The sequence below is a fragment of the Euprymna scolopes genome, chromosome 46 (genome assembly GCF_053919585.1).
Source record: "Euprymna scolopes isolate OS-2025 chromosome 46, ASM5391958v1, whole genome shotgun sequence".
Taxonomy (NCBI): Eukaryota; Metazoa; Mollusca; class Cephalopoda; order Sepiida; family Sepiolidae; genus Euprymna; species Euprymna scolopes.
This window is the reverse complement of record NC_136527.1, coordinates 186,386,932-186,408,076: the sequence shown is the minus strand read 5'-3', so window position 1 is coordinate 186,408,076 and position 21,145 is coordinate 186,386,932. Positions and strand designations below refer to the sequence as shown.

General features: G+C 36.5%; 1 protein-coding gene and 1 pseudogene across 1 annotated transcript; both read left to right on the top strand.

Annotated features, from left to right (window-relative positions):
- The first annotated feature begins 258 nt into the window (after nt 1–258).
- On the top strand, nt 259–2,077 carry LOC145271371 (uncharacterized). The gene has a single exon (XM_080126912.1). It carries the CDS (start codon nt 301–303, stop codon nt 1,330–1,332), a length of 1,032 nt encoding a protein of 343 aa, XP_079983038.1. The 5' UTR covers nt 259–300; the 3' UTR covers nt 1,333–2,077.
- Nucleotides 2,078–19,990: 17,913 nt separating this feature from the next.
- LOC145271979 (U2 spliceosomal RNA) lies at nt 19,991–20,170 on the top strand (annotated as a pseudogene).
- Nucleotides 20,171–21,145: the final 975 nt, after the last annotated feature.

Genomic DNA, 21,145 nt, shown 5'->3' with positions numbered 1-21,145 from the left:
TAAAAAAAAATCTGCTAATTTACAAAAGAGAATATTTTAACTTTCACACGACGAAATATCTCTTATCAAATAAACTAAGTGATACAAATTGAAATTTCTTTAGCATAAATCTAACTTACATCCAGAACTCCAGATTAAAACTCAAACAGTCAGGATAAAAATCTCATATTGTTTATAACTTGGTAGTGATAATCTTGCTGCAGGAAGAATTTAAATATGAATATACATATTGGGGAAAATCCACATTATTGTGAAGTGTGTGGATATTTTTGTTTTGGAAAATCATATTTACTGAAGCATATGAGAACTCACACTGAGGAAAAGCCACATTCTTGTGAAATATGTGGATATTCTTTTAGTAAAAAATCAAATCTAGTGAGACATATAAGAACTCATTCTGGGGAAAAGCCACATTCTTGTGAAGTGTGTGGAAATTCTTTTACGGAAAAATACAAGTTGGTGAGTCATATGAGTACTCACACTGGGGAAACGCCACATACTTGTGAAGTGTGTGGATCTTCTTTTACTGAAAACTCAACATTAGTGAAACATATTAGAACTCACACTGGGGAAAAGCCATATTCTTGTGAAGTGTGCGGATATTCTTTTACTGAAAAATCAAAATTAGTGAAACATATTAGAACTCACACCGGGGAAAAGCCATATTCTTGTGAAGTATGTGGATATTCTTGTACTGAAAAATCAACATTAGTGATACATATGAGGACTCACACTGAGGAAAAGCCACATTCTTGTGAAATATGTGAATATTCTTTTAGTAAAAAATCAAATCTAGTGAGACATATAAGAACTCATACTGGGGAAAAGCCACATTCTTGTGAAGTGTGTGGAAATTCTTTTACGGAAAAATACAAGTTGGTGAGTCATATGAGAACTCACACTGGGGAAAAGCCATATACTTGTGAAGTGTGTGGATCTTCTTTTACTGAAAACTCAACATTAGTGAAACATATTAGAACTCACACTGGAGAAAGGCCATATTCTTGTGAAGTGTGCGGATATTCTTTTACTGAAAAATCAAAATTAGTGAAACATATTAGAACTCACACCGGGGAAAAGCCATATTCTTGTGAAGTATGTGGATATTCTTGTACTGAAAAATCAACATTAGTGATACATATGAGGACTCACACTGGGGAAAAGCCACATTCTTGTGAGGTATGTGGATATTCTTTTACTAAAAAATCAAAATTAGTGATACATATGAGAACTCACACTGGGGAAAGGCCATATTCTTGTGGAGTGTGCGGATATTCTTTTCCTCAACAATCAAATTTAGTTGGACATATGAAAACTCACACAAGGACCTAAAAAATAATTTTAAAACGACATGGTCTCTGAAAGAAACATTATACCGGTTATGATATGAGCAACTGGCTTAATAAAAAAGAATCTTCGGAAATACTGAGAAGCAATCCCTGAAAGACCAAGCTGTACCGAAATACAAATAACAACCATAAAGGGAACATTATGTATTCTTAAAAGAGCCCTCGGATATAAATTTAAATCATGACAGAATCAAGTGTTAGCTCCGGGAGGGAGCCCCTTGATCTCTTAAAACTTACTGTAGTAAAATAAAAAAAGGAAAAGCCATATTCTTTTGAAGTATGTAGATATTCTTTTTACTGAAAATCAACGTTAATGGCACATACAAGAACTCACACTTGAGAGAACTAGAATGCCTACTAGACACTGTCCTCGAGTGTGTAAGATCTCTCTGTACGGGGGTTTGCCAGAACAACTTGGCATGGGATTCTTTTTCATCGAAGTATACCCTGACCAAATATTTAAAAAAAACATAGTATTCGCTGCTCAAATAAGAGCTCCTCACTATGGTTAACCCACATTAGACCAAGAGACCAAACGTAAAAATATACTACAACGTATAAAAATGGTTAATTGGGGAGAGGAAAAGTATTTCTTAATTTTTTTACTAACTCAGTTTCTGAGGTATAAAGAACTTAAATGGAACATTCGAATATCTATGGATGTGTTAATGTAAGTGTTTCTGCCAGGTTGTGGACCTCTTGTTTTCTGAGAACATCGACTGAAGTAAAATAAATGGAATAGGGAGGAAAAATGGACATTGATTTGGTCAATGGAATACGCAAATATAAAATACCAAAAACTCACAGAGAGTTGTAAACAATGGCAAAAGATTTTTAAACATCACTGCCCAAACAAGAAGGACATTGAGAAGGAAAAGTTAACATGTCAGAAATCTAATTTTCTGAGAAACAATGTCTTTTCTGTGGAGCAAATATCCCAGCTAAAAAAAGATGTCCATTAAATGGTTAAAAACAATATTTGCCCAGTCAGCAATCTCCTCCCTATACTCAAGATCTGCCAAACCAAACAAGAAGACACTACAACACATTCTCACTTGACACAGCTCCCTGAGACAATATCAACGACCAAATCTTCCATGCAAACTTTTAGCATCAGTCAGAGTGATCTAATCATTTTTGACGAACTGCGTGTGTTAGCTAAGTTGACTATCTTTATTACAACTATTAGGAAAGTTAACTAACTTTATTACAACTATTTGCAAAGTTAACTAACTTTATTACAACTATTTGCAAAGTTAACTAACTTTATTACAACTATTTGCAAAGTTAACTAACTTTATTACAACTATTTGCAAAGTTAACTAACTTTATTACAACTATTTGCAAAGTTAACTAACTTTATTACAACTATTTGCAAAGTTTACTAACTTTATTACAACTATTTGCAAAGTTTACTAACTTTATTACAACTATTTGCAAAGTTTACTAACTTTATTACAACTATTTGCAAAGTTTACTAACTTTATTACAACTATTTGCAAAGTTTACTAACTTTATTACAATTATTTGCAAAGTTTACTAACTTTATTACAACTATTTGCAAAGTTTACTAACTTTATTACAACTATTTGCAAAGTTTACTAACTTTATTACAACTATTTGCAAAGTTTACTAACTTTATTACAACTATTTGCAAAGTTTACTAACTTTATTACAACTATTTGCAAAGTTAACTAACTTTATTAAAACTATTTGCAAAGTTAACTAACTTTATTAAAACTATTTGCAAAGTTAACTAACTTTATTAAAACTATTTGCAAAGTTAACTAATATATTAAAACTATTTGCAAAGTTTACTAACTTTATTACAACTATTAGCAAAGTTAACTAACTTTATTACAACTATTTGCAAAGTTTACTAACTTTATTACAACTATTTGCAAAGTTTACTAACTTTATTACAACTATTTGCAAAGTTTACTAACTTTATTACAACTATTTGCAAAGTTTACTAACTTTATTACAACTATTTGCAAAGTTTACTAACTGTATTACAACTATTTGCAAAGTTTACTAACTTTATTACAACTATTTGCAAAGTTTACTAACTTTATTACAACTATTTGAAAAGTTTACTAACTTTATTACAACTATTTGCAAAGTTTACTAACTTTATTACAACTATTTGCAAAGTTTACTAACTTTATTACAACTATTTGCAAAGTTTACTAACTTTATTACAACTATTTGCAAAGTTTACTAACTTTATTACAACTATTTGCAAAGTTTACTAACTTTATTAAAACTATTTGCAAAGTTTACTAACTTTATTAAAACTATTTGCAAAGTTTACTAACTTTATTAAAATTATTTGCAAAGTTAACTAACTTTATTAAAACTATTTGCAAAGTTAACTAATATATTAAAACTATTTGCAAAGTTAACTAATATATTAAAACTATTTGCAAAGTTTACTAACTTTATTACAACTATTTGCAAAGTTTACTAACTTTATTACAACTATTAGCAAAGTTAACTAACTTTATTTCAACTGAAAGTGCTCAACGATAAGAAACAAGTTTCTTAAAGGGGCTGACATTATTATTTACTATAATAATTATTAAATACCTACAGACACTAGTGTTTCATCCTTTCGGGAATCATCAGTGCAGGGTGGCATGATTACCGCCAGTCAAGAGACTCGGCAATAGAAGTCATGTCGATATGTTCGAATATCAACCTTTCTAAGTTTTCTTGTTCCTGCAGCTGGAGGGTATCATCAGTGATGTTTTTTTTGCTTAGTTCATTGAACGGTTTTATGTCTTTCAACATCATACCGCCTCCCTAAGCCGACCCTGCCAGAGCAGATCAGTCTATGGTTCACCCTCTTTCTGTGGCATGCATGCGGTATTAAGCAAGATTCTTCAAGGAGAACTTACCTTGGAAGGAGGTGTTAGAGGGAGGAGATTGCTGGCCAACCCAGAACATTCTACATAATGAATTGAGTCACCGGATTCACTGGACCCTTTGAACAGAGACTTGTTCCCGAACGTTAACACGCTTTATTTGTCTCTATGTAAATACGTAAATAAACTTCTCTTTCGGTATTCAAACCACAGTGTATATTTATTTATTCTTTTCACGGAATACTTTATCTTTGATTGTCCACATAATAGGCCACCTTAGGACATATACACTTTTTATTTTAGTAACTGTTTTTATCTTTACTACGGAGCCTGGACTATTTTGTTTGAAGCACAACCATGTCGCCGTCCGCTCAGCTGTGTCCGTTATGGTACTTAAGGCATTACATTTTTTTAAACCTACTAAACCAATATATGTTAAACCCTTGCGTTCCCACCTCAATTGGCAAAAACAGCTTTCCATCCGTTTGTCATACAAGCCTCTATTAATTCATCATATTTAAGATTTTTCTCTCGTGAGATTCTTCCCATGGGATCGTTAATTCACATGAACATATTTTTTTTAATTGTCCGAGTAACACACTATATCTGGGCGTAATTGTGACTGGGCCATACTTTCCAGAAATGTTAATCTACTGCCTAAATCAGCCTTTAAGTCTTAATCTGTAGTTCCCGAAATACGTTAAATTTTGAGATGTGCCCCTTCGAGGGGGTTGCACCTTATTTAGTAAATTCTATGGTTTTACATTGTGAGGTTTATTTGTTTGGATTGCTATGCTAAGTATCTGTACAACTTATCTTAGTATTTCATGGTGATTCTATCTGTACTTAGTATTTCATGGTGATTCTATCTGTACTTAGTATTTCATGGTGATTCTATCTGTACTTAGTATTTCATGGTGATTCTATCTGTACTTAGTATTTCATGGTGATTCTATCTGTACTTAATATTTCATGGTGATTCTATCTGTACTTAGTATTTCATGGTGATTCTATCTGTACTTAATATTTCATGGTGATTCTATCTGTACTTAATATTTCATGGTGATTCTATCTGTACTTAGTATTTCATGGTCATTCTATCTGTACTTAGTATTTCATGGTGATTCTATCTGTACTTAATATTTCATGGTGATTCTATCTGTACTTAGTATTTCATGGTGATTCTATCTGTACTTAATATTTCATGGTGATTCTATCTGTACTTAGTATTTCATGGTGATTCTATCTGTACTTAGTATTTCATGGTGATTCTATCTGTACTTAATATTTCATGGTGATTCTATCTGTACTTAGTATTTCATGGTGATTCTATCTGTACTTAGTATTTCATGGTGATTCTATCTGTACTTAGTATTTCATGGTGATTCTATCTGTACTTAGTATTTCATGGTGATTCTATCTGTACTTAATATTTCATGGTGATTCTATCTGTACTTAGTATTTCATGGTGATTCTATCTGTACTTAGTATTTCATGGTGATTCTATCTGTACTTAGTATTTCATGGTGATTCTATCTGTACTTAGTATTTCATGGTGATTCTATCTGTACTTAGTATTTCATGGTGATTCTATCTGTACTTAGTATTTCATGGTGATTCTATCTGTACTTAGTATTTCATGGTGATTCTATCTGTACTTAGTATTTCATGGTGATTCTATCTGTACTTAATATTTCATGGTGATTCTATCTGTACTTAGTATTTCATGGTGATTCTATCTGTACTTAGTATTTCATGGTGATTCTATCTGTACTTAGTATTTCATGGTGATTCTATCTGTACTTAGTATTTCATGGTGATTCTATCTGTACTTAGTATTTCATGGTGATTCTATCTGTACTTAGTATTTCATGGTCATTCTATCTGTACTTAGTATTTCATGGTGATTCTATCTGTACTTAGTATTTCATGGTGATTCTATCTGTACTTAGTATTTCATGGTCATGCTATCTGTACTTAGTATTGCATGCTGATTCTATCTGTACTTAATATTTCATGGTGATTCTATCTGTACTTAATATTTCATGGTGATTCTATCTGTACTTAGTATTTCATGGTGATTCTATCTGTACTTAGTATTTCATGGTGATTCTATCTGTACTTAGTATTTCATGGTGATTCTATCTGTACTTAGTATTTCATGGTGATTCTATCTGTACTTAGTATTTCATGGTGATTCTATCTGTACTTAGTATTTCATGGTGATTCTATCTGTACTTAATATTTCATGGTGATTCTATCTGTACTTAATATTTCATGGTGATTCTATCTGTACTTAGTATTTCATGGTGATTCTATCTGTACTTAGTATTTCATGGTGATTCTATCTGTACTTAGTATTTCATGGTGATTCTATCTGTACTTAGTATTTCATGGTGATTCTATCTGTACTTAATATTTCATGGTGATTCTATCTGTACTGAGTATTTCATGGTGATTCTATCTGTACTTAGTATTTCATGGTGATTCTATCTGTACTTAGTATTTCATGGTGATTCTATCTGTACTTATTATTTCATGGTGATTCTATCTGTACTTATTATTTCATGGTGATTCTATCTGTACTTAGTATTTCATGGTGATTCTATCTGTACTTAGTATTTCATGGTGATTCTATCTGTACTTAGTATTTCATGGTGATTCTATCTGTACTTAGTATTTCATGGTGATTCTATCTGTACTTAGTATTTCATGGTGATTCTATCTGTACTTAGTATTTCATGGTGATTCTATCTGTACTTAGTATTTCATGGTGATTCTATCTGTACTTAGTATTTCATGGTGATTCTATCTGTACTTAGTATTTCATGGTGATTCTATCTGTACTTAGTATTTCATGGTGATTCTATCTGTACTGAGTATTTCATGGTGATTCTATCTGTACTGAGTATTTCATGGTGATTCTATCTGTACTTAGTATTTCATGGTGATTCTATCTGTACTTAATATTTCATGGTGATTCTATCTGTACTTAGTATTTCATGGTGATTCTATCTGTACTTAGTATTTCATGGTGATTCTATCTGTACTTAGTATTTCATGGTGATTCTATCTGTACTTAATATTTCATGGTGATTCTATCTGTACTTAGTATTTCATGGTGATTCTATCTGTACTTAGTATTTCATGGTGATTCTATCTGTACTTAGTATTTCATGGTGATTCTATCTGTACTTAGTATTTCATGGTGATTCTATCTGTACTTAGTATTTCATGGTGATTCTATCTGTACTTAGTATTTCATGGTGATTCTATCTGTACTTAGTATTTCATGGTGATTCTATCTGTACTTAGTATTTCATGGTGATTCTATCTGTACTTAGTATTTCATGGTGATTCTATCTGTACTGATCATCTGCTAAAACTGATGGGCAACAACTAAGGATGTGTTTAACAACCTGGTTTTCCCACATAATTTGCATAAAGGCGAATCTGCTTTATTCCATTGCTTGGGATAAGACGGGCTCGGGGGGGGGGGGGTGATACACTGCGTTAAATTATGAAGCCAATTTTCTGACCATTTAATATTTCTGTGAATGATGGACTCCCATTTTATCCGTGTTGACATATTCCTACCACCCTTGCAATTCTTATCTCTTCTTTGCAACTTCGGACGTCTTGCAAGAGAACAACTTTGTCTAAACTAAACTAAACCCCCAACCCTGCGCGACCTTTCGCTATCGTACTTAAGATAGCCTTTGTTTTACGTCTTTCTTCTGCTATTGCTAATTAATTCTTGACGTTTCACTTTTTTCCGATTTAAGCTTCGATGGTGGCTCTTGCCACCTTAGGGTCTTTCCAGAAGATATATTGTATGGATGATCTCAATTTAGTTACTTTATAATCTCCGACAAGGCTTGTAAATGGTAATTTTAGCGCATTGGAGTTTCCATAAAGAGCTATGCAAGGTGATGATCTCTGTAAACTCAACTATCTGCGTAACCTTGCTGTTATATTTCTCCCCATTTGTTCAAATCTCGAAATTGTAAAATTATATATAGTTCATTTGTTCAACTCTAGAAATTTTAAAATTATATATAGTCTATTTGTTCAATTCTAGATGTTCTAAAATTATATATAGTCCATTTGTTCAACTCTAGAAATTGTAAAATTATATATAGTTCATTTGTTCAACTCTAGAAATTGTAAAATTATATATAGTCCATTTGTTCAACTCTAGAAATTGTAAAATTATATATGCGCCCGTTATTATCCCCCGTTCTCGATCGTGTCATGCCAAAACTGAGAATTCTGCTATAGTTCTCATTTTAAATTTATTATAATAATCTGAAATGAGTTCGGTAATTTTAGAAGGGATATGGTCGCGTGTAAGTTCCTTGTTGACTAATTTACGTGCGATCGAACCATACACGTTTTTAAGGTTTAACCATATGACTGCTATGTTGCCTTTTCTTTGTCTTTTAATAGCTGTCGTATCGACCCTCCCCCTTGTGTTCTATGCAACCTGGTATTCCTTGCAAACCGCCTTTCTGTACTTTCTTCTTTTGAAGCGTTAAATCTCATTGTCATCAATTCCTTGTAGAAACGAACGTGCACCAACACCGACGTAGTGTTTATTGTGATGTCCAAGTAGACCTTAATCGGAGGTTGACTTAAGGCAGATCTCGTAACGGTTCCACTGCATTCAGTCTCTGCCGCTTTTATCAGAATGTTTATTGCTCAAGCACAAAGCATCGCTGAAATAGTACACCTCATTAATTTCCTCCGTTCATGATAGTGCAATGCTGAAACTAGAGATTCTGGTATAGTTCTCATGTGAAATTTATTATAATAATCTGAAACGAGTTGGTAATTTTAGTAGCGTTTTCATTGTTACGAGATGAGATCTTGCCCTGATGCGAGAAACGGAAGTTGTTGTCATTTCGAGTGCGGAGAAAAATATATTTTTTAACATTTGCGGGGCAGTCTGATGAGACTTCCGAAAAAAAAGGGGAGAAAAGGTGCAGCACCATGGCCGACCAGAAAATCGCAGCCGCTACGAGATTCTCTATTCACAAGTGAACGGTATTTATTTGTGTGCTTTTGTGGTTTTTCCATATTGTATCACGCGCCATCTCAACAACGTTACGATCAGACAAGCCACGCCTATACCCCGCATCATCAAAACAACCACGTCAACAGACGAGCCGTCTCTAAACCCTGCTCTCGCTTCTAGACGATTCTTACAATCGGAAAGACTTTATTGTGACTATTACGGATGCCGAGAAATGATCCAAAAAATAGCTCATCTGATTTGTGATAAATAAATATATGTTCAACTTACTCAGTTATCCCATTCTTTTTTTGCAACCATACACGTTTTCTCGCCCATAATATATAGAATATAACAATGGTAGCGTTTAAGTGCCTCTTTGACTAATTTACGTGCATCGAAGCAAACGCATCTTTAAGATCAAACTGCATGACTATGTTGCCTTTGTATTTTGAATCTTTTAATAGATGTGATATCGCACTTGTGTGTTTAATTCAACCTGGTATTACTTGAACAACTCCTTTCTGTACAGACGTATCGATATAGTTATTGCTTGTTAATAATTTTGATAAACGTTCAACAGGTAGAAGTGTGTGTAAATGTTGACAATGATCAATTTAGTGCCTTAGTCAAACTCAATCCATGCACGTTCGAGAACTTGTTTCTGAAATACACGTAACATTACAACGATTTCCAACTATATTCCAGAGATTGGAAAGACACAAAACCTTGATGAGTAACCCAGGAATTGAACGACAACCGAAAGAAACGCTATCATGAAGTAGCTTCCTTAACCAAAAGGAAAGCTACGTTGGCCCCACTCATATTTTAAGAGTACATATGACTGGCTTGTTGTGGATTCGTGAAATAGCTTAGAAAGGCCTGTTAGTCCTCGCAATTTAAACTCCCTAATCAAGCTTAGCTATTCCCATTTTCTTTATATAATTTTACATCATAAACACCTCCATAAAAACAAATAGAAAACTAAATTTTTCGAAATTGTAAGCATGTTATTTTTTTTTAATTAAATTTCGGCATTTCACAGTTAAAATAATTAGAATTTTGACTTGATGTAGATTTTAAAAACATTTCTAATAGAAACATCTTTTTCTTGTCGGGAGAGTGTTGGACTTTTATTTTTTATCAATAAGTCGCCTTCAACAGTGCAAAGTGGGTGGTAGGTCAGCATTCTTTACTTTTTGTGATCCCTTCTCTCTCGTTCTTGGTCAGTAGTTGTAGTTGATGCCTTGACTTTCATGCGACCCTTCTCATTTCTCCTCTACCCCCATTCGCCTAGAAGACGTGAGAACGGAATGGCCTTTCTCTGGGCGACTGTGTGTGCGCGCGCGCGTGTGTGCGTGCGTGTGTGTGAGTGACACTCTTTCGCTCTCTCTCTCCCTCCTTTTTTGTCATTTAAGTTCTCACGGACATTTCTCTCACGCCCTCTCTCTCTCTTTCTCCCCTCCCTCCCTTTTGCTCGCGAAATAGTTGCTGTGTGCTGATCTCCGAAAATTGGAAGAAGCTTGTTAGTGATTAGCTGTTTGGGAAGCAGTCCAAGCAATTCCCTTTTTTGCGCGTCCTTCGAATCAGTTCCAAATAGGATTTCTTGAGAGCAAGACTCTTTTTTTCCGGGACTCCGTCGTATCTGTGACCATACGGCGTAAACTTATTCAACCACTTTATTAAGGGTAGAGAGGCCTTTATTGAAACGGTTTGAAATTGAGATGTTCTGAAATACACCATTCATTGAAAAGGATAAACGTTAACATTGCCTGTCAGCATTTTAATTCTTTCTCTTCCAAGCCTTGACAGAGAGACTCGTCAACATTAATTTAATTCTTCATCCCCTTTTAGAAGTTTATTAAAGAAGAAGAAGAAGAAGAAGAAGAAGAAGAAGAAGAAGTTTGCAACCTTTTCAGAGAAAATTAATTTTAATTCGGACTCTAATCTTCGGGCGAGAGAGAGCCCAACTCTTGAATCTTTTGAAGGTTTCGTTTTGTTTGAAGAAAGGTCGATAAAAGGACAGAGAAAAGAAAAAAATTAAAAAAAAAAACATTGAGAATTCTTCTTTGCATTTTTTTCCTTTTCAGAATCCCCTTTTTTAAGTAAGCCTTTCTTATTTATTTTAAAGGAGATGAGAATGTCCTTCTTTGGAAGTCTAATTTCGCCAACTTGAAAGGTTTTTTGTGGTATGCTGAAAACGAATATCGCATTTAACTTTTAATCAAGTAAGTCGTTTTTAGGATATTATGCAATAAAAACAATTATGTTTAAAAGCGGTGACCTAAATTAATAGTAATAGATACTGTGAGATTTTATGATTTCACAAAAAAAGTGAAAAGGGCAGAATAATCCTTGTTATGCAGGAGGGTAGTCAGACCAATGAATACGTAGGTCACTTTTCTTTATATATATATATATATATATATATATATATATATATATATATATATATATATATATATATATATATATATATATATATATATATATATTAGTTTAATTCTTATCAATTTTTTTTCTTGTCTTTGAGAAGAGGGAGAATGTTGCCTGAGGAACTATTCAGGGTGTTCACCGTTTGGAGTTACGCCCCTTGGGACGACTTACGTTTACAGAGGAGAATAAAGACGCACACATATCGGTCGTTGTGTTGTGTTTAATCCGTTGGCATCCTAAGAAATGACACACAAGCTTCATGTATTTTGTATATTTTAATGAAATACAAAGAATAGGTTTACTAAAGAAATTAAATAGAAAAGAGAAATTTAATAAAGCATGGAGTATTGACAAGTTTTAATCTAAACTTGTTAGTAAAACATTTCGAACATTTAACTAATTAACAGACATTTTTACACGTGGAACGAAATAAAGATGACACCGTGTTATTACGATGACCTTTAAATTCAGTTGATTTTCTCTTTAAATAATTTCACGTTTAAATCGTGTTTTTCATCTTTTATTTTTTATTCTTTTATATTTTCATATATTTTATTTCCTAATGAATTGGACACACGAAACAAAAGTTGTATGAATTTACTAAAGAAATCCTAACAAGGAAAAAAAAATTCTGTTTTGAACACAAAGAACAAAACAAAAAACAATTTCATCCCGCCTTTTTTTTTCGTATTGAATTCATGGAATAAAAGGTGAGTATTTAGTATTTAGTACATTTTTAGGATTTGTATTACTGTACACAACTTTTTCGAATCTATGTGTACAGTAATACAAACCCCATTTTTAAATTAATCTGAAACATTAAAATAAGTTTACTTTTTTTATTGTAATCCTATGAAAATATTGATTCTGTCATGCTTTATAACAAACGTGAATAAAATATATGGATTTCCGATTTGAAAAATCCCCTAAAAATATATTCTTCAATCTGTTGTTGTCAAAAATGTGTTTATTTTAGTAAAACTTATGTGATTTTCTGTTAAAATAATAATGTTTACCATCAACACAATATTTTTTTTTAATTGTCGTTAAAGAATTCCGTTTGAGTTTTTATGCTTTATCCAGTATTTTACATTTAAAAATAGAAATCACGATACGTGTGAATCTATGTTCCGTATTGAAACCATCATGCTATTATTTAAAAATCCTTTCTTAACATCGGAAGGGGATGGTTTTAACTTAAACACACTATTTAAAATATCGCGCGGTAACAGATGCACAGGCAACAATACATCACTTTCTTTTATAAAGTTGACATGAAATGAATACTCATTTATTGGCCATCACAAATTAACAGAAATTTAATGTAGAAAAACATTGTTGTAAAATATTTGCAACCGTAGTTTACTCCCACTAAGAATTTAAAATCTTTTTTATTACGTTTCAAAAGTCTCAAATATTTTCTGCAAAAGGGAAATAAAACCGTAATAAATATTTAAGATTTTAGAGTAGGGTATCACTTTCCATTATGAATTTAATGTAAACTGAACACCGATTTAATTGCCAGACAATTACCAACAAAACGTAATCATTCCCAGTTTCTAAATTTGTCATACGATGAGGAGGGGGCCTCCGATTGATTTTTGCTTTCTGACGTCTTTCTTTTTTTGTGGAGAAAATAGTTTACATTTTTAAAACTATTCTTTACTTTCACAATTAAATATACAAAGGAGCGTCAGCGTCACTGTTAAATTTTATTGGGTGGAATTATACTAGTATTGTGGTTTATTTTCAGTTTTTGAGAGATTAATGGGATTCCCGAGGTAACTGTTGCATGTCAGCTATTTTTCTTCTTGTTCGCACGAAGATCCGGCACTAGTTTTTATTATTTATTTAAAAAAAAAAAAACATAAACAAAATCTTATCCTGGTTGCCGGAAGAATCAATCACTTATCTGCCTTTAACAACATTTTAATGTATTTGTTCTTTGATCACGTTTATTTTGATTATTTAATTGTTAGGTAAAAATGCTAATTAACAAAGACACTTGGTCCATACTAAGAATGGTTCTCTAAATAATAACCTTATTATTAATTAAAAGAGGTTGTGTTCATTTGAAACAGAACAAAAAAATAAAATGGGTGAGTAAAAACTGCCCCCATCCAAATCTGTAATTAAAATTTAAGAATAATTGAACAACCCCCTCCATCTTGGATCATTTTGGTAAATTCAATTGTAATTTTCATTTTATATATATATATATATATATATATATATATATATATATATATATATATATATATATATGTGTGTAAAATGAAAATTACAATTGAATATATATATATATATATATGTAAAATGAAAATTACAATTGAATATATATATATATATATATATATATATATATATATGTAAAATGAAAATTACAATTGAATATATATATATATATATATATATATATATATAAAATGAAAATTACAATTGAATATATATATATATATATATAAAATGAAAATTACAATTGAATATATATATATATATATATATATATATATATAAAATGAAAATTACAATTGAATATATATATATATATATATAAATGAAAATTACAATTATATATATATATATATATATATATATATATATATATATATATATATATATATATATATATATATTCAAAATATGAGATTAGAAAGACAACCGCATGCGTATCTGTATTTTTTAAATAAACAAAATATTTATTTAAAGTTTCAAATATTCGGCTTATAAAGCCTTCATCAGGAACATATATCTAAAGTAATGGCAGAAACACTAGAGGATGACCTCCAATCAGTAGTTCAGTCAGGGTTCAAAAGAGAGTCGCAAATCTGATAGGCCCTAAACTGGCATCTAAGCTTCAGCCTCTGTCCCATCGACGAAACGTTGCATCTCTCTGCCTGTTCTACAAGTATTTTAATAGTGAATGCTCTGATAAACTGCAAGCACTTGAACACCCTCGACAGACCAGACAAGCTGCAAAATCCCACCCCCACACTGTAGAAATCCCTAGATGTAAAAGATTTTTCTACTCCGGTAGTTTCTTCCCCAGAACCGCTAGACTCTGGAATTCCATTCCAGGTCACTGCTTCCCCAACTGTACTGACATGCAGAAGTTCAAGTGCAACGTGTCGTTTGGCAGAGTTTCTTGGTCGAAGTAGAGAGTGTGTATTGTCAGTCCAGTGGGTAGCACCGGAATTCGAAATATGAGATCAAAAAGACAACCGCGTGCGTATCAGTATTTTTTTAAATAAACAAAATATTTATTTAATGTTTCAAATTTTCGGCTTATAAAGCCTTCATCAGGAATTTTCTTTTTAAACAATACAATAGATTTTTTTTTCCTCACGTGCCATGGTGTCGTTTGGCAGAGTTTGTTGGTCAAAGTAGAGAGTGTGTATTGTCAGATACGCACGCTGTCGTCTTTCTAATCTCATATTTCGAATTCCGTTTCCCCGTGCTTCTAAAAAGTGGATTACTACTAAACTACCCATTCGCGCTTAGACAGCGCTACCCACTGGACTGACAGTACACACTCTCTACTTCGACCAACAAACTCTGTGGAACGACACCATGGCATGTAAGAAAAAAATATATATATATATATTGTATTGTTTAAAAAGAAAATTCCTGATGAAGGCTTTATAAGCCGAAAATTTGAAACTTTAAATAAATATTTTGTTTATTTAAAAAAATATAGATACGCACGCGGTTGTCTTTCTAATCTGATATTTCGAATTCCGTTTCCCAGTGCTTCTAAAAAGTGGATTACTACTAAACTACCCATTCACGCTTAGACAGCACTACCCACTGGACTGACAGTACACACTCTCTACTCACAGCCCGTGACACCCCTAGTCTCCCAGACCTCTTCCAGCCACCAAGCACCTACTCCCCATGAGGGCAGCTCTCCAACGCCCGAAGGGAAAGATGATGCAGACGGAGTTGCCCATAGAACCCAAGCGCTTTTCAGGGACACTTTGGAATCGCTAAAGGCTCTCAGGGTGGAATATAAGGCACCACCGCCCAAAGCTCCCCAAAACACTCCGACACTACCGAAAGCCCCGAAAACCAACGCAACGACAATAAAGACCGATGGGCGAAATCCCATGACTCAATCTCCGGGCAAAAGGAAGGAAACGGACCAGAAGGTGGGCCAAAACCAGTCTACGACACCACAGGATGACTGGCCAGAGTTAGCCCCAAACAAAAGGGCCAAGCAGCAGCAACAACAGAGCCACCAGCAGAAGGAAAAGGCAGCGGCAGCCGATCCCCTCCCAGTCCGTCAAACACCAAACAGGACGAGACTACGGCATGGGGCCCTCCGGAGCTGGAGCAGATGACACCCGATGATTATAGGGAACTCTTCAACTCCACTTACAAGGATGTCACGAAGGGAACAACCATCATACCCCTTCCGGGACAGATTGAAAAATTGGAGAAGAGAGTTCTCTCCCTGATCACCTCTGACCTCAAGACCAGGAGTTTAACGGGTGTCAACAAAGACACCATGGTGGAAATCCTCATTGACTTGAACATTCCGGCAAGTTATATATGCAGAAGGAGTTTCGGCATGTGGGAAATTCTGCTCCCCAGAGAGGAGGATGCAAAAAGACTGGCCAGGACTGAACACAGAAGCAGGAACATTCGGCTCCAGTCAGTATACCTCGGTGGGAGGAACACCACTGTCTCAGTACTGAATGTCCCGTGCTACATGACCGGAAAACAAGTCGGGGCCATACCGAGTCAGTACGGTGAGGTGGAGGCAGTCACCCCAGCCCGCGGTTGACGCAACGTTTTGACTGGGGACTACAAAGTTCGGATGGTCCTGGGCAAGGACAGTTTTGACAACATTCCAGCCATGCTCAAGTTTGGAGAGCAGACCATGACACTGATCGTGGAGGGGAGAAAACCTCACTGCTGGCACTGCCAGTTGAGGGGACACATGGCCAATGACTGTCCTAAAAGGCAAACAGCGAACCCCCCGGGAAAAGTTCCCACCAAATTACCTGCTAAAACCCCAGCAGAGGTACAAGCCACAGCCCCAGCCGCAGCCGCAGGCAATTCCAACCCGGCAGCAGAAGCAGGTTGGGCAACGGTCACAAGGAAGGGCAGACCCAACAAAAATCTGCCCAAACCAATAACGACCAAAAACCAACCAAAAATCACCCCGATGGACACTCAAGCGCCCTCTTCCTCAAACAAGAGGAAGCTCCAATCTGCATGGAACGGACAAAGAGACTCCCCTCCCTTCCAGAAGGAAGGATATGTGAGACGGGCCCTCTGCAGCCAACACCAGAACTGAAAGGCCAGCTGAAGGTCTGTTATACACAGCTAAAAAAACTTTCTTTACGTCGGTGGCGATACTGTCACCGACCAAACCAAGTTCAAGGACGCTCCCTTGTTGACCAAATTTATTAGGGTCAACAAGGATTCCAGGACTGAGGCCCTCTGGGCATGGATAGATGCCACGAAGGATGCAATCCCAAGCCAGCAGCTGGTGGACACGGAGCATCCTTCGCTAAACAATTTAGTTTTTAAATGCGAGGGCAGAGTTCCTGTATATATTCACCCCTCCTTCTACAGGGCTTTAAAACTAATTTTTCCCCTGGACGTGGGAGGTGTGGCCAAGAATGAAGTGCCCTCTGCAGACTTACTGACCGGAAGCCTTGGATAGGCCTGCCACGTCCATACCCCCCAGGATTTCAGGCCCGTGTGTGTGACACTGAATTAAGTAGGTGAACATGACTTTAAACTTGGCTACTTATAAGGTGAGGGGCCTCAGATGTCGAAGCAAGGCCGCGCGTGTGCTTAGAGATCTGGTGCCCCTAAAGGTAGATATTGCCGCTATACAGGAGACCCACGTTCCACAAGAGTGTGTCGAGGTGCTCCTGTAAGCTGAATCGTCGTTTTGCAGGGCGAGGTAGTACAGACAGACGGTAAAGGATGAGCGGAAAGACATATGTAGCACACGCCTCCGCCCGACCCTTCAAGGACAATTTCCTTCGAACCCAACTCTTAACAGAGGATTTGACCTTGGCCTCTACTTCCGACCAGTTTTTCTTCAGCTGGAGACCCGGTCCGAACCACAAACCAAGGATCCGGACCGGGCCGTGGGTCCAACTGAAGATGCCCGGAAGCGAATTTACTCCAGTCCAGGCACCCAACCGCAGACCCACCGACTTACTGCGATTGAAGACGGCCCCCGTAACTTCTTCATATCGAGCGAGCACCTCGGTGACCACTTGAATGTCCGTGGGGCAAGACACGAACACGGTGACGTCATCGGCCAACGCGGAAACTCTGGCTCGTGTGCCTCCAAAGAGAACTATCCCGCACAGGACTGGTGTAGTCGTCTCGTCCCTTAACTTGCGAAGGAGGGGTTCCAACGCCAGGACATACAAGAGAGGCGACAGCGGACATCCCTGTCGTACCGACCGGAATACGGCAAAAGACTCTGACAGCTTACCGTTGATTTGCACCGCTACCGTTGGCCTGTCATACAGTACAGAGATCCACTTGCGGAAGTCCGGATTAAATGCGGCGGCCTTCAGCACAGATCCCAGGAACCTATGGTTCACCGTATCGAAAGCCTTGGACTGATCCAAACTGATCAGCACGGCCTCGGCGTCGTCTTCTGTCCCCTCTATGATCATGCATATCAGATGAAGATTGTCCTGAATTGATCTCCCTTTCACACATAGCTCTGGTCTGCTTCGATCAAGTCAGTGATGACAGCCTGCATCCGATTCGCAAGAACCTTGGCCAAAATCTTTAACTCTGTGTTTAGCAGAGTCAAGGGCCTGAAACTGTTTAAATCTTCCTCCTCACCATGCCGTTGACCTTTCCTCAGCAATGTGATCACTCCCTTGGTCACCTGCCCAGATGGAGCCCTGAACAAACCAATGGTTGAACATATCCTTCAGAATAGGTACCAACATGGGCGACAGCCTCAAGTAGAATTTGTAGGGTAGACCATCAAGCCCTGGGGACTTGTTGCAGCCGACCTGCTTCAACGCAGTAATGATCTCATGTTCCACGACAAGACCATCATAGCTAGCCGCTCGAGCCGCCATGAGGCGGGGTGAGTCGGCCAAATAGCTGCCAAACTCTTCGACCCTGAGTCTGGGTAGTTGGGTGAAGCGCTCCGATAGATGCGTTCGAAATCCCTCGCAAATCTCCCGCGTCAACATGAGGGCATGCCCTTCCAGGTCGTTTACCTTTCGAATGTACCCGTCCGAGCCGTGCCTTAGAGCAGCCTTACGCTCAACAGCGTCTACATTAATAGCCTCATTCGAGACTTTCATTAGCCTAGCCCTAACTATCTGGCCCTCGTACTGCCTGCTAGCCAAGCGGCTGAGGTCTTGTTTAGCTAGTGCTATCTCTAGGGGGTCCCCACCCTCCAATGCCTGGGTCAGCCTATTCTCTGTACGCTTCTTGGCCTTAGCCTTATATAGTGTGAGGCGTTGGCTGTACTTGACCGAGAAACGTCTAATCTTAGCCTTGAGACTAACCCACCACTTACTCCCGGTAACCGCCCCCACTAATGCCCATTGGATTATCTCTGTAACCTTCAACCAGGAGTCCTCCAGCTCCAACAAGGTGCTGTTGAACTTCCAGTATCCAGCCAGTCTAGGCCTAGGGCTCAAGTTCAGATGGGCCATAACTAGTTTATGGTCCGAGTGTCCAAAAAAGTGGAACGTGGGGCAAGATAGGAAATCTACATCGCCTCTTCTAACTAACATTCGATCCAAGTAAGTACTTGGATAGGAAGGCGTATTAGGATGACACGTCCACATCTCCCGCCTCGGGTGATACAGGCGAAATCTGTCGACCAAGTCGCATGAAGCCATCAGGTCAGACAGACTGCTGTCACACCACGCCGACCCGCTAGTCCTCCCGACCTTATCTATCCTGGGATCAAGGATGGCATTCCAATCACCCATTAAGACTACCCTCTTCGGATCATCTACAAAGCCCTCCACCCGTCGAAAGAAGGAAGCCTTCTTTACAGTGGGGTTTTCATTAGTTAGCTTTAGATTCCACAGAGTGAATGAGGTATTGTGGTAAATGTTGCCAGTCAAGAGTAAAGTCGCTAAAGACTCCATTTTTACTTTAGTTACAAAGACCCTGCAACACTCCCCTCCCCAGATCTTATAGGGCCTTGTGCCTAAATTTGTTTTGTCTTTTGGAGATTTTACTTTTTTAAATGTTTTAATTTTATATTGGAATTTTTTTAATTGTAATTTTTTCTTTAAACGAAATAAATTAAATATAAAGATCAAAGTGTGGTATCTGTTCTTACTACATGCTGTACTTATGTTTGTATCTTTTCCTTGCCCACATAGCTAAGATCAAAGTGTAGTATCTGTTCTTAATAGATGCTGTACTTATGTTTGTAACTTTACCTTGGCCACATGGCTAAGATTAAAGTGTAGTATATGTTCTTAACATATGCTGCACTTACATTTGTAACTTTTCCTTTGCAATGGAAGGGGAAACCCTTCCATGCTAAGGCATTTTTAGTCACATGCAAGTCACTCCATCGGTCGGTCTATAACACATTTACATTTTATTTTTTTTAAGCAAGGGGTATGGAGTAACATTTTTGTCCCCCGATTTATCAAAGAGGGAGTAATGTTTTCAATGGGTCCGTAGTCTGGATGATTGACGGATAGCCGTCCATTAGTTTTTTCCTGAAATTTTTATTTACTGAAGTCATTTCAGCCCATTTTTCGGTCATTTTAGTTTATCTTTAAGAATTTCATGTCAATCCTACATTCACGCATTTATTCATTACATGAGAGCACACGACTAATAGCTATCGGCTTTGTTTAATTCAGCTCAACGTATGACCTTAAACAACTTTATTTTATTATACTTACTGACACAGCATTGACTTTCAATCAAATGCTGACTGATAGCAAAGTTTGGAGTCGAAGGCGAAGGGGGACTGCAAATCCATTTTAATTTTAAATGGATTGTTTTGCTTTATACAACTCTCTAAATGCATGAAAGTACGCCCCACATAATCAGCATCTCATTGGAATTTAAACTTATAAACAACATTACCGCAGTTGATATAAAGCACACTCTCTTTGCTCAAAAGACAGGTAGGTCTCATAGTATATATCAAACTTAAGGGATGCAATTCTCTATCTATATAAGAGCCAGGTACGTCCAAGGATGGAATACTGTTGCCACATCTGGGAAGGAGCTGCTAGAAAGGACTTATCCTGCCTTGATAGAGTTCAAAATAGACTTTGAAGCCTTGTACGAGATGTCCTTTTCTCTTCCCTGCAACCTCTATCTCACAGAAGAGATGCTGCGAGTTTGTCTCTGATGAATCGTTATTTTCATGGAAAGTGTTCGACTTCAGTCTATTGTCCCCCCCCCGCCAAACTTTCACAAGAAACACTCGTCTAGCTGAAAACACTATCAATAATTCCCCCACTCTTTATCTGTGCCTAAACCTAAACGTA

Bases quoted from the DNA above. Each gene is read 5' to 3' on its own strand.
- LOC145271371 (XM_080126912.1), top strand. From the start codon at position 301: ATGAGAACTCACACTGAGGAAAAGCCACATTCTTGTGAAATATGTGGA.